The sequence below is a fragment of the Heterocephalus glaber genome, unplaced genomic scaffold (assembly GCF_053883595.1).
Source record: "Heterocephalus glaber isolate CG9 unplaced genomic scaffold, H.glaber_assembly_v1.0 deba00000470, whole genome shotgun sequence".
Taxonomy (NCBI): Eukaryota; Metazoa; Chordata; class Mammalia; order Rodentia; family Bathyergidae; genus Heterocephalus; species Heterocephalus glaber.
The window spans coordinates 15,818,222-15,829,588 of record NW_028258145.1 but is presented as its reverse complement, the minus strand read 5'-3'; the positions used below and the strand labels follow the sequence as shown (position 1 = coordinate 15,829,588).

The 11,367-nt window shown below is 48.0% G+C and overlaps 1 protein-coding gene across 1 annotated transcript; it reads left to right on the top strand.

The window, feature by feature from the left end:
- Positions 1-6,604: 6,604 nt before the first annotated feature.
- Spmip9 (sperm microtubule inner protein 9) lies at positions 6,605-10,722 on the top strand. The gene is given in 3 exon segments (XM_087204261.1): positions 6,605-6,631; positions 7,298-7,390; positions 10,300-10,722. Coding segments are annotated over 3 exon segments (543 nt in total).
- Positions 10,723-11,367: the final 645 nt, after the last annotated feature.

Below are 11,367 nucleotides of genomic sequence, written 5' to 3'. Positions count from 1 at the left end.
TTCAGGCCAGCCTGTCTCAAAAATCCACACACAAAAATATCTTTTTTGAGAAGTTAAAAAAGAATGCATAACTAAATAAAGACATAGGAGTGGCATCAAGTAAGTGGCAAATGACTGCCAGAGAATCATGAATATTCAGAGGAAGGGATAAATAGTCTGGAAATTCTCCTCAGAAGGAAGGAAGAGGCTAAGCCTTCAGAGATGTGCCGAATTTGGACAAGAGGGTGCCGATTTCCTCGCTGCCTCTCCCCTGCCATTTCCCTGGTCCCCCCAATACTGGGGGTCGTGCTGGGCCCTTGCACCCTACCTGTGTTGCCTGTCCCCATTGTGTACTTTCTCTGCTTTGTAAACTGCTAAGTGGCAGGAATCTAATATTTTCCACCTGTGATCATCATCTCACCAACACTCCCCCTCTTCTATCATACACACACACACACACACACACACGCACACACACGCACGCATGCACACATGCACGCACACACGCACCTAGGCCCAAGTCTTACTCCCCCAAGGTGTTCAACATCATTGTTCCTCCTTATGCATGGTTATACTTTCTACGGTTTCAATCTCCCATGCTCAACCAAAATATTAATAGGAACATCACTTATTATAACATGTTGTTCAATTTTTAAATTTTTTTTTAAAATTTCCTACTGTCAGGGATTTAGCTCAGTGGTTCCGCTGCCTGCCCTGAGAACGCAAGGACCCGAGTTCAATCCCCGGTACCCAAAAATAAAAAAACTAAAAAAAATTTCCTACTGTGCCCAATTTATAAATTACACTGTATCATCAGTGTGCATGGGGAAGAAACATAGTACATGTAGGGCTGGGTACTATCTGTGATTTTAGGCACACACTGGGGGTCTTGGAATATATCCCCTAGGATAACAGGGCCTGCTATGTGCTGTACACATGTGCTGAGTGGTTAAGCAAATGACTGGAGTTCTTTTTTGTTACTTTGTTTTTCTTTCTGCTTTTGAGACAAGGTCTCGCTATGGAGCCCAGGCTAGCCTCAAATTCTCTGTGATTCTCCTGCCTCAGCCTCCTGAATGCTGGGATTACACGCATGTGCAACCTGGACCAGAAAGGCCTGAGTTCTTATCCTTGTGAAACAATTTCACGGGCTCTTTGGCACTATTTCTCCTGGACTGTGCATGTGCATGGTCCAGCGAGCATCCCACTGGCCCTGGTCTCTGTCCAAGCCCTGGATAGCTCTGGGCCACAGCTCCCTCCTCTGTGAGCTGCTGCTTCCTCTTTCCGTTATAAGAATCCCTGAGATGGGCCGGGGATTTAGCTCAGTGGTTCTGCTCCCTGCCTTTCAAGCACAAGGACCTGAGTTCAATCCTCGGTACCAAAAAAAAAAAAAAAAAAGAATCCCTGAGAATCCCCAGGGAAGCTGTACAAGGCAGCTGCCAAGGCTAGTTCTGTCTCCCAGAGATTCCGACACACAAAGGCAAGGACAGAGAGCGTCAGTGAAGCCGAGGGTCCCTGGGCTGCCCCTGGAAGCCTGTCCCAGGTGACCCATTGTGTGGGGATTGGCCTGTCCACTTCACACCGAATGGCTCCCTGCTGTGGGACAGTCCAGGGTCCTGTATCCTCCTGGAGATCCGAGATGCCACAGGGCCTTTCACCAGAGGTTTCCTCGCCTGCCTGCTGCCCTGCTGTGCAGCCCAGCTGATCTTGAATTCACTCCAGGGTCAGTTTTTTGTTTGTTTGTTCTCTGCCTGGCGCCCTCCTCCCAGGGGAGGCACCTTCTTGGGGACAGGCAGTGTTTGCTCAGCCCTTCAGGCTCCAGGCCCCTGGAGGGGCAGCAACGCCCCACTGGCTGGGAGCGGTTTTTGTAGTGTGGACTCGCTGTTTGCATTTTGGGCTCTGAGGAGAGGGTTGCTTCTAATTAAAGGCATAAATGCTTTAATCCCTGGCCTGGAGGCTTCCCCTGGCGTATTAGCCGTATTAGGAAGGAAATGGATTGTAATCCCTTTAATATAAGCCTGGAGGAACTCTGGGGCTTCCAGTTCGAGAGAGAATTTCCTCCTGTGATTCCACATTGTGAACAAGCTGAATTTGCATAGACAGAATCTCAGGGCCCAGAGGGGTGGAGTCGGGGGCACTCTCAGTGGGGCTTGGGGGGCTGGGGGGCTGGGAGGGGTGTTCTCCAGCAACAATGAAGCAAGAGCCAAGCAATGGACGGCATGTTTTTCACCTTCACTGCTCACATCCAGGCCCGAGAATATGTGTAGGACTACTGTCAAAAAGGAAATGTTCATTAGGGGCTAACGCCCTCCCTGGAGGAGGGAGGGGAGGGCTGCAGAGGGAGCACGGGATGCTCTGTCCACACTGGTTATTGGATCCTGGCTTCGCATCTCTTTCACATCCTCTTAAATAACATCCATTTCAATGTAAATGTAATCATACTTCTGAGCCCATATTGCTTTCTGTAACAAATTAGTTTATCTTTCCCTACAGTTTATATGGTGTGATGGAAACTTTTTTGTTTGGTTTTTTTTTTTTTTTTTTTGGTACCAGGGATCAAACTTGGGACCTTGTGCTTTCAAGGCAGGCGCCAGAACCACTGAGCTAAATCCCTGGCCCTAATGCGATGGAAACTTTTGTTGTGTTTCGTTTTCCACTACAGGAGATTGAACCCAGGACTTTCACACTGAGCTACATCCCCTTCCCTTTTTTCTTTTTAATTTTGAGACAAGCTCTCACTAAGTTACTCAGCTAGGCTTGAACTTGAGATCTTCCTGCCTTAGCCTCCCTCAGTGCTGGGATTACAGGTGTATGCCACCATGCCTGCCTATGTGATTGAAATTTAAAAACACAAAAACCAAAACAAGCCAGGATTGGCTTTATCTCTTACAAATGTTGAAAAGAGCCCCCTTTGTATGCTGTTAAATCAAACACAAACCATGAGAGATTTAACTGTTTTATCCCTTAGGACTACAGGTGTATTGCAGTGTAAAAATGTAAAAACTAGGTACCTGGTGGTATTTTGCACTTCTCAGTGAGCTTCTAAAGGCAGAGCGTGTTGCAGTCTGGGGTGGAGAAAGTCTGTGCACACAGCACACATCTCAGGTCCCATCCAGAGGACTCTGAGGCCCCTGGGAGCAAAGCCACCTGCCCAGGCTGTGTCACCAGTGCCCAGCTGCCTCTGTAAGCTGCTGCATTGGTGTTGCTGTGTTGGAGTCTCGAGACTGCAGAAACACAGCTGCAGTAGAGGTGCAAACCAAGGGCACCCAAAGGAGCCTTAGTCCACTGAATAGAACCTCAGCTGACCAAGCATCTCACTCCCCACACCTGTGCTTCCCCAAGGACCAGCAGGCACCACCTGCTGATTCAGAACCCCGGGAATTTCGAGAGGCCTCTCTGGGCCTGGGCCCTGCCGCTTCCTAGCACTGACTTGGTCCTAAGAGTTGGCTTCCAAAGCGCCTCTTGAACCCACTCACTTCTCTCCAGGGATCTGTCCAACCTGTCCCAGCCACACCATCACCCATTGGACAGGAGGCAGGCGAAGACCCTCCTGCACCCATCCAGGGAGCTCCCCACTCGTGTCCAGCCTCGCCCAGAGCTGTTCTTGTCCCTCTGCTGGCACAGCAGCATCTTCTTCTGCACAGGGAGTCTCCCCAGCCCAAGCTGGGAGCGAGATCCTCTGTCCCCTTTAGGACAGAGTCACATGTCCCTACCTCAGGAATCTTCTCTGCATCCCCATCCTTTTCTCCTCTGTGGAGCTTGTGATAACTGCAATTACAGACTCCCTTGTGTGGTTATTTATTTATCTTTATCTATTTAGTTAGGGGTTTTTTTGAGACAAGGTCTTGCTATGTAGCCCAGGCTGGCCTCGAACTCAGGGCAATCCTCCTGCAAGCTCAGGTGCTAGGATCACAGGTGTGTGCCACCACACCTGGCTTATATTTCTATACTTTTATGTGACTGATAGTGCAATAGTTTGCTTCCACCAGCCCTCCTGCAAACACACGCATATAAAGTGTTGCTCTATGACCTTACTATCCAAGATGACAGGAATTTTTTGGTTCCATTATAATCTTATGGGGCCACCATTATATGTGAGCCTGCTGTTGACTGACCTGTGATCATGTGGTACACAACTGTATCAGGATTTGAACCCAAGACTCCAAAATCTACTTGGTAATATATGAAAAAACATACATCTGAGGCAGAAAAATCACTTATTTTGCCTGAGTTACCCCTTCTATCCCATCCTTGGGGCCACTCTGTTCTTTGCCCGATTCTTTGCCACCTCTTTCAGTTTTATTAAAGTCACAGGCACTTCTGAAATCTCCATGTTTAAAAGATGGGTAAGATCCAGTTCTTCACCTCAAGAACAGGGGCTGGGGTCAAGCTCAGTGCCCAGCAAGTATGAGATCCTGGGTTTAATCTCTATTTTAAAACAAAATGACAGCTTGGTTTTAGGAGAAATAGCCATTTCAGCTCTCAGTCTTGAGATTGTTGGGACTGTTTCAGCTGGAAGTCACAGGAACTCCACTGAAACTGGCTTAGCATGAAAAGGAAGGTACTGGCTTCTGTGCATCACAAAGTGAAGATGTTTGATGAGACTTTGGGCATGGCTGTTTCTAGGGGCTCAGTGTCTTCTTGATGTTCCTCTCTGTCTCTATCTTGCAGGTCTATTTTCTGTGCTGGGTTTGCTCTTGGCTAAGCTCTCTGCACCTGGTGGCAAAGATGACCTCAGGCAGCCCTGGGCTCATGTGGGTCTTACACACACTGTCTCTGGAAGAGACGGTCCTTCCCACCAGCAGGAGGACGTGCTCATCAGCCCAGCTTGGGTGACAAGCTTCTCCCTTATTACTGCTGTGGCCCTGAGGGTGGAAGTTCTGGTGGCCAGGTGCCCATGAAGAGCTGCCCTGGGTCGGCACTGCCCATTCCACCAGTCCCTGAGGGGAAGGAGCCCTCTGTTTGCTGTGTCTCCTGCTCATGAGGTGTGAGCGCTGTGGGGACCATGGTGTCCGAGTCTGCAAGTGCTCAGGAAATACTGTTGGGTAAGCGGAAGTGAGATCGGGAAAAGCTTCCTGGACAAGGTGGTGGCCAAAGGAGGGTGGACGTTTTTCATGTCTCAGGAAGACTGAATTTATCATTTTCACCTCTTCTAAGCATGCAGTTCAGTGGCATTAAGTGCCTTCATGTTGTTGTGCAACCATCACCTTGATCCATTTCCAGAACTTTTTCCATCTTCAGACTGAAACTCCATGGCCGTTAAGTTTTTTTTTGGTACCGGGGATTGAATTGGGACCTTGCGCTTGTGAGGCAGGCGCTGGCACCACTGAGCTAAATCCCCAGCCTGACATCAAGTATTAACTCTCATTTCTCCTTCCCCCCAGGCCCTAGTGACCCTTCTACTTTCTGTCTCTGTGAGTCTGGCCACTCCAGGGACCTCATCTACGTGGAACCACACATACTTTGTTTTTTTATAGCTGCTTTTTTTCTACTTAGCATAAGGTTTTCAAGGTTGATCCGTGTTATAGCAGGGACAGGATGAACTGGGGGTACACCAAGGCCAGGGGGCAGGCTGGCACCCACTCACATCACAATGACCTGGGCCTGCGACCAAACAGCTTCCTCACACAAGTCAGCTCATCTCAGTGACAGCTGTGGGACCACAACAGGACCCTTGTGCTGCAGGGACACGACACCTGGGGCTGGAAGGGCAGGAGCAGCCTCGGCTGGAGGAAGGAGGGGTAAGCAATGTCCACACTGCAGCTGGTCTCTGGCCCCAGGAAAGCAGCTCTCCACACACAGAAATCAGGGGACAAAGTGGCCCGCTGAGGTCTGGCTACTACCCTGTTGGCCACAGCCTGCTGACCAGAGTGAGGCCTAGGGCAGGGTTCCCTGGGCATAGTGTAGTCCTCTGCAGGACCTTAGGGCAACTGTGCACACACAGTGGGGTAAGCTCATCAGGGATCTCAGGGGGCCGAGGAGGAGCTGCAGGGCTGGACCTTCGAGCTGCTGTTCCCCCACTGGGACTGCAGAGCCCCAGACTTTCCTCACCTGGAACCCCTGCTCCCAAGCTGGGGCTGCTGAGTCCTCTGCCTGGGCCTTTCTTGCTCCTCTAGGCTGGGGGGGGGGCTGTGTTCCTAGGAGAGCCCCCCTCTTCTGTGAGCCTTCCCCTCAGTGGCACTGTGTCAATAGCTTGCAGGGGTCTGTGGTGGGGGAAACTTACACCCAGCCATCAGTGGACACTGGACACTACACAGGCATCAGTGGAACTTATACCCAGGCATCAGTGGACAAACCCAGCGCTTGTGTTTGCCAAAAAGATGACTGTTAAACATTTACCTGCACACCACTTGCCCTTCTATCTGGTTTACCTGGTAAAATGGATGTTTTAAGAGTCTCACTGCATCCTCTTTGTCCCAGGGCCCCTGTCCAACAGTCCCTCTCTCCCTGGACCCCTCCAGCCCTGGCTGATGGGGTAATCTGCAGGACGGGACCCGGGGGAGGTGGGCACAACAGACAGAGAGGCCCAGGACAGCTGTGCTTGGCTGGCACAGGTCAGGGAACAGCAGCTGCTTCTTGTGCTGTGGGTGAGCAGGGATAACCAGTTTGTCTGTCTAGGTCCTTTGCCATGGCAGGTGTGGTGTACCCCAAACAGGTAAGCGCTGTGAGTTTCTGTCCCTGTGACTGTCTCAGGGCCAGGCAGCCTCATAGGCAGGGGAGGGCTAGGCTCTTTGGGGCTCCATCTCTCATCATTGTGGAATGATTTTTTTTTAATAGACAAAGGAGATCTACATGTTTACCGTGCTCTGGGGTTTTTGTTTTTTGATTTAGCATGCATTTATTAGGCACCCACAGTGTGCAGGCATCTGTGTTGGATTTTGGGGCTGCACAGGTGCCTAAAATAGGGTCTCAACCCAGTGTATTCATTAATTTCTTCCGCATACACCCCAGCATGTGCTGCCTTGGGGTGGGTGGGCTGCAAACTCTGCTATCCAAACAGAGGGGGAAGGGGTTGACTCTTGGAAAGTGGAGAATTAAAGGGTGGACACAGCAAAAACCTGATCTGTACAAAGGTGAAACTGGAAAAGATATATGAGTTCCATGTTCCTCAGGAACTCGGAGCACTTGCCAGGCGGGAAGAAATGAGTAGAGAACAGAAGGCGAGGGAGGTGGTATCAGGGGTAGAGAAGCCAGGTCCTGAGGGCTCCTAATGCCACCCAAGTTAGCCTTTGTTCTAGAAACAATGAAAAGCCATCCAATGGCTTTATGTAAAACAATGACAAGATGCAACTCCTGTTTTGTAATCCCTCCTGTCCTCCAGGGCCCTGTGGATTTAGACATATACCAAAGCTCCCACGTGGTGGACTATAAGCCCTACGGGAAGCAAAAATACTCTACGGCCACGCTGCAAGAGGTAGGAAGGCATTCCAGGCTTGTCACTCATTCAGTTGTCCCCTGCAGTGGTATCTATTTCATTTGTTGTCTGAATGTGGACATGGAGGCACTTACTTAAAATAACATTGGGTGCCATGTGACCTGACTTAGAGGCCTTTTGTGTGTTCATGAGCATGCATGTACTAAAATGCACATGAAGACAAGCCATGCACACAAAAGATTGTGAGTAATGCAAATGGATAGCTTAAGTAACACTGTAAAACAAACCCTGTTTGAACCATAATCAGCCAGCTTCAGACAGAGCCCATGAATGAATGCTACCTCAGAGTCTCTGTGTACTGCCCAGCCCTGCCCTCCCCACCCGCCAGAGGAACCCAACACTCTGGGTTTGGGCTTAATCATTCCTTTCTGTCTTTTTTTTTTCTTTTCTGCCTTGTTTTCTAAAAAATATTTTTACTCTGTATGTATGTATTACTTTACACTTGATCTTAGACAAAAGGCCAAGAAGCTATATGTATGTATTACTTTAAACAAATCGTTTAGTTTTGTTCTTTTTTTTTCATTTGGTATACGTTAGATTCTTTGTACTCTTCCATGGCTTCTATTTTTAAACATCATTGTTCACTAGAGAAACAGATTTATATATACAGTATATGATACATATATGTTTTATATATATATATATATATATATATATATATATATGATTTACAAGGTAGGCTTACAGTGGCTATGCGCAGAGTCAGGTGTGAGAACATAAAGGTCCTGTCTGCATGCTGGAGATCTGAAGAGCTGACACCACAGTTAGCTATGACAAGCACGGTGTATTAATCTGCTCTCTGCTATTCAGCACTACACTGCATGAATGTGCCATGTGTCTCAGTTACTTTTCTCTCATTCCTGAAACAAAATACCCAACATCCAAAGTTAAAGAGGGAAAAGTTTATTTAGCTCACAGTTTGTAGAGGATTCAGTCCATAATTGGCTGGCTCCAAGGCAGGGTGGTTTGAAAGAGGGGCATAGCATAGAATCAGTTCATGGCAAGCAGAAAGCAGCAAAAGCAAGCAAGCAAGGGACCTTAACAGCATTTTTCTACCCCTTTTATTTTATCCAGACTACTTAGGGAGGGTAGCAGTCACACCCTTAATCCTGGTGCCCTTGAGCCTAACATTGCACCATGAATCAATTCCAGCCGTCACACTAGATCCAGCCACCTCTGAAGAAGCTCCACCTATGACAACATGAGGCTTTGAGGGGACAGCTAGACATGAGCTTACTTTCTCCCCACTCTCCCCTCCCAAATGCCGCAGTGAAGATGAGACACACCCTAATGTATGTGTGTGTGTGCACATGTTATTCAGAAGCTATTAGGTAAACTCACTCTACCAATTTTCACATTGCTGCCAGCAATAGAAGGTCACTCTGTCACTCTGCAATCTTGCTATTACTTGGCATTTAATTTTTTACCAATCTGGTGGGTGCAAAGTCATGTATTCCTGTGGTCATAGTTTCCATTTCACTTTTAATGAAGTTGGCCATCTCTTCATCTGTTTATGGGTATTTATTCTGTGAAATGTCTGTTCCTGAATTTTGCCCTTTTTTTTTTTATTGGATTGTTTTTTATTAGGATTGGGGATGAAACTCAGGAATACACTATCACTGAGCTACACCCCCAACCTTCTTTATGTTTGGTTTTTTGGGGTTTTTTCTGGTACTGGGGATTGAACTCAGGATCTTGCACTTGTGAGGCAGGTGCAGTGCCACTGAGCTAAATCCCCAGCCCTTCTTTATGTTATTTTTTATTTTGAGAAAGCCTCTCACTTAGTTGGCCAGGCTGGCCTCAAATTTATGATTCTCCTGCCTCTACCTCCCTAGTAGCTGAGATTACAGGCATGTGCTGCCCTCCCTAGCTGTAGAAATTCCCAAAATATCCTAGGGCTCTTTCATTTGTCAGTTGCACATGTGGCAAGATTCTTCTTCAGTTTGTGGTTTGTCTTTGTACTCTATATTTTAGTGAACACAAATCTTACTGTTAATATAATCAGATTTACCAGTCTTTTCCCTTATCATTTCTTCTTCGTCTCCTTCTTCTCCCTCCTCTTCCTTTTCCTCTTCTTTTACTGCTTCTTTTTTTGTTTGTTTGTTTGTTTTTGTTTTGAGACAGGGTCTTGCTCTGTAATTCAGGCTGCCCTTGAACTCATGGCAATCCTCCTGCTTCAGCCTCCTGAGTGCTGGGATTACAGGTGTGCACCACCATGCTTGGCTTTTCTTCCTTTTTGAAAAGAAAGAAACCTTTTCTATCCTGTGGTAGCCTCAGCAAAAACCTGATCTGTACAAAGGTGGAAAAATTTCTGAGATCCATTCTTTAAAGGAAGCTGACCATAGAATGGAAAATAATAATATGAATCATTTGTGTATAAGCTAGGTGAGGGAGATACACACATATGTTTATAGGCATATAAAATATTTCTAGAAAAAATTTTACAAAGCAGCTAACAGAAGTTTCCTGCATCTCTAGGATGGAAACCAAGGTAGAAAGAAAATAGAAAATAGATTTACCTTTCACTATAAATGCTTTTGTATGACTTCAGTATTTCCCTCTGTTGCGTATATTAACATTTGAATTAAAGGGCTAGGGATTTAGCTCAGTGGTTCTGCTGCCTGTCTTGCAAGTGCAAGGACCCGAGTTTGATCCCCAGTACCAAAAATAAAAAATAAAAAAATGAATTAAAATTTTTATTTTTGCAGTGCTGGGGACTGAACCCATAGCCTCACACATGCTAGCCAAGCACTCTTACCACTGAGTTATACCCCAGCCCTCAAAATTTTTTAAAATAAAGGAAACTGTGCTCTTAGATACTTCTGAGGGGCACTGCCTTGCCTTTCGCCTCTCTCTGCCCTCCATTCACACGGGATCTGTCTCGACAGCAGGCGAAGCTGGACGCCCAGCTCCAGAAGGAAGAGTTTCACAGGCCCGTCCCTGACCCCAGGCCCAAGCTGGCTGATGGGTATCCTGCCTTCAAGAGACCCCACATGACTGCCAGAGACCTGGGACTCCCTGGCTTCTTCCCAACACAAGATCCAGTGGCCAGCATGGAGGACATGGGCCCATTCAGCAGCACCTGCCCCTCGGGGTACCCGGCCTCCCTGGCCCTGCACCTGGCCTGAGGCCCCCCGAACCTGCTTCAGCAGAGCACCGGCTTCCCGTGCCTCCTGGAGCCCGAGTGCCAGCCTGCTGCCAAGGAGGGCAGAGGCTACCTGCTCCTGCCTGGCTGTCACTGCCCTTGGCACCAAAGAACCAAGGTCCCCATCTTGTATTGCTGGGGACCCCTGGTGCCATTTTACCAGTAGGAAGAGGGACAACTCATGCCTTGGGCCGTTCCAAGGGCTCATGGATATCCCGGGCCACTGCTCAGTCCTGCAGGCCGGAGACGGGAATTAAAAATTAAACTGGAAAGATCCTCCAGCAGCCCCAGGACTGCAGTCTTTCACCCCATCCTCCAACTTGCCTGGGTCTGCAGCCACCCTACAGAGGGAGGGAGGCAGGGAAAGTCAGAGTGGATGGAGAACTGAAGCATGTGTTGGATTTTATTATAGTTTACACTGCCCAGGCCTGGTGGTGCACACCTGCAACCCCACTGCTCTGGGACACTGAGGCAGGAGGTCGGACTGTTCAAGCCCAGACTGAGGAACTTAGTGACTTAGCAAGACCCTGTCTCTAAATAAATAAATAAATAAATAAATAAATAAATAAATAATAGAAAATAAAATAAAAGGGGCTAAGGGCTGGGGATTTAGCTCAGTGGTTTCGCTGACTGCTGTGCAAACTCAAGGACCCGAGTTCAATCCCCGGTACCAAAAAAAAAAAAAAAAATCCCTAAAAGGGGCTAAGAAGTAGCTCAGTGAGAAGGCCCTAGGTTCAATCCCCAATACCACACACACACACACACACACACACACACACACGCAAATGTTGGGTATGGTGGCACATACCTG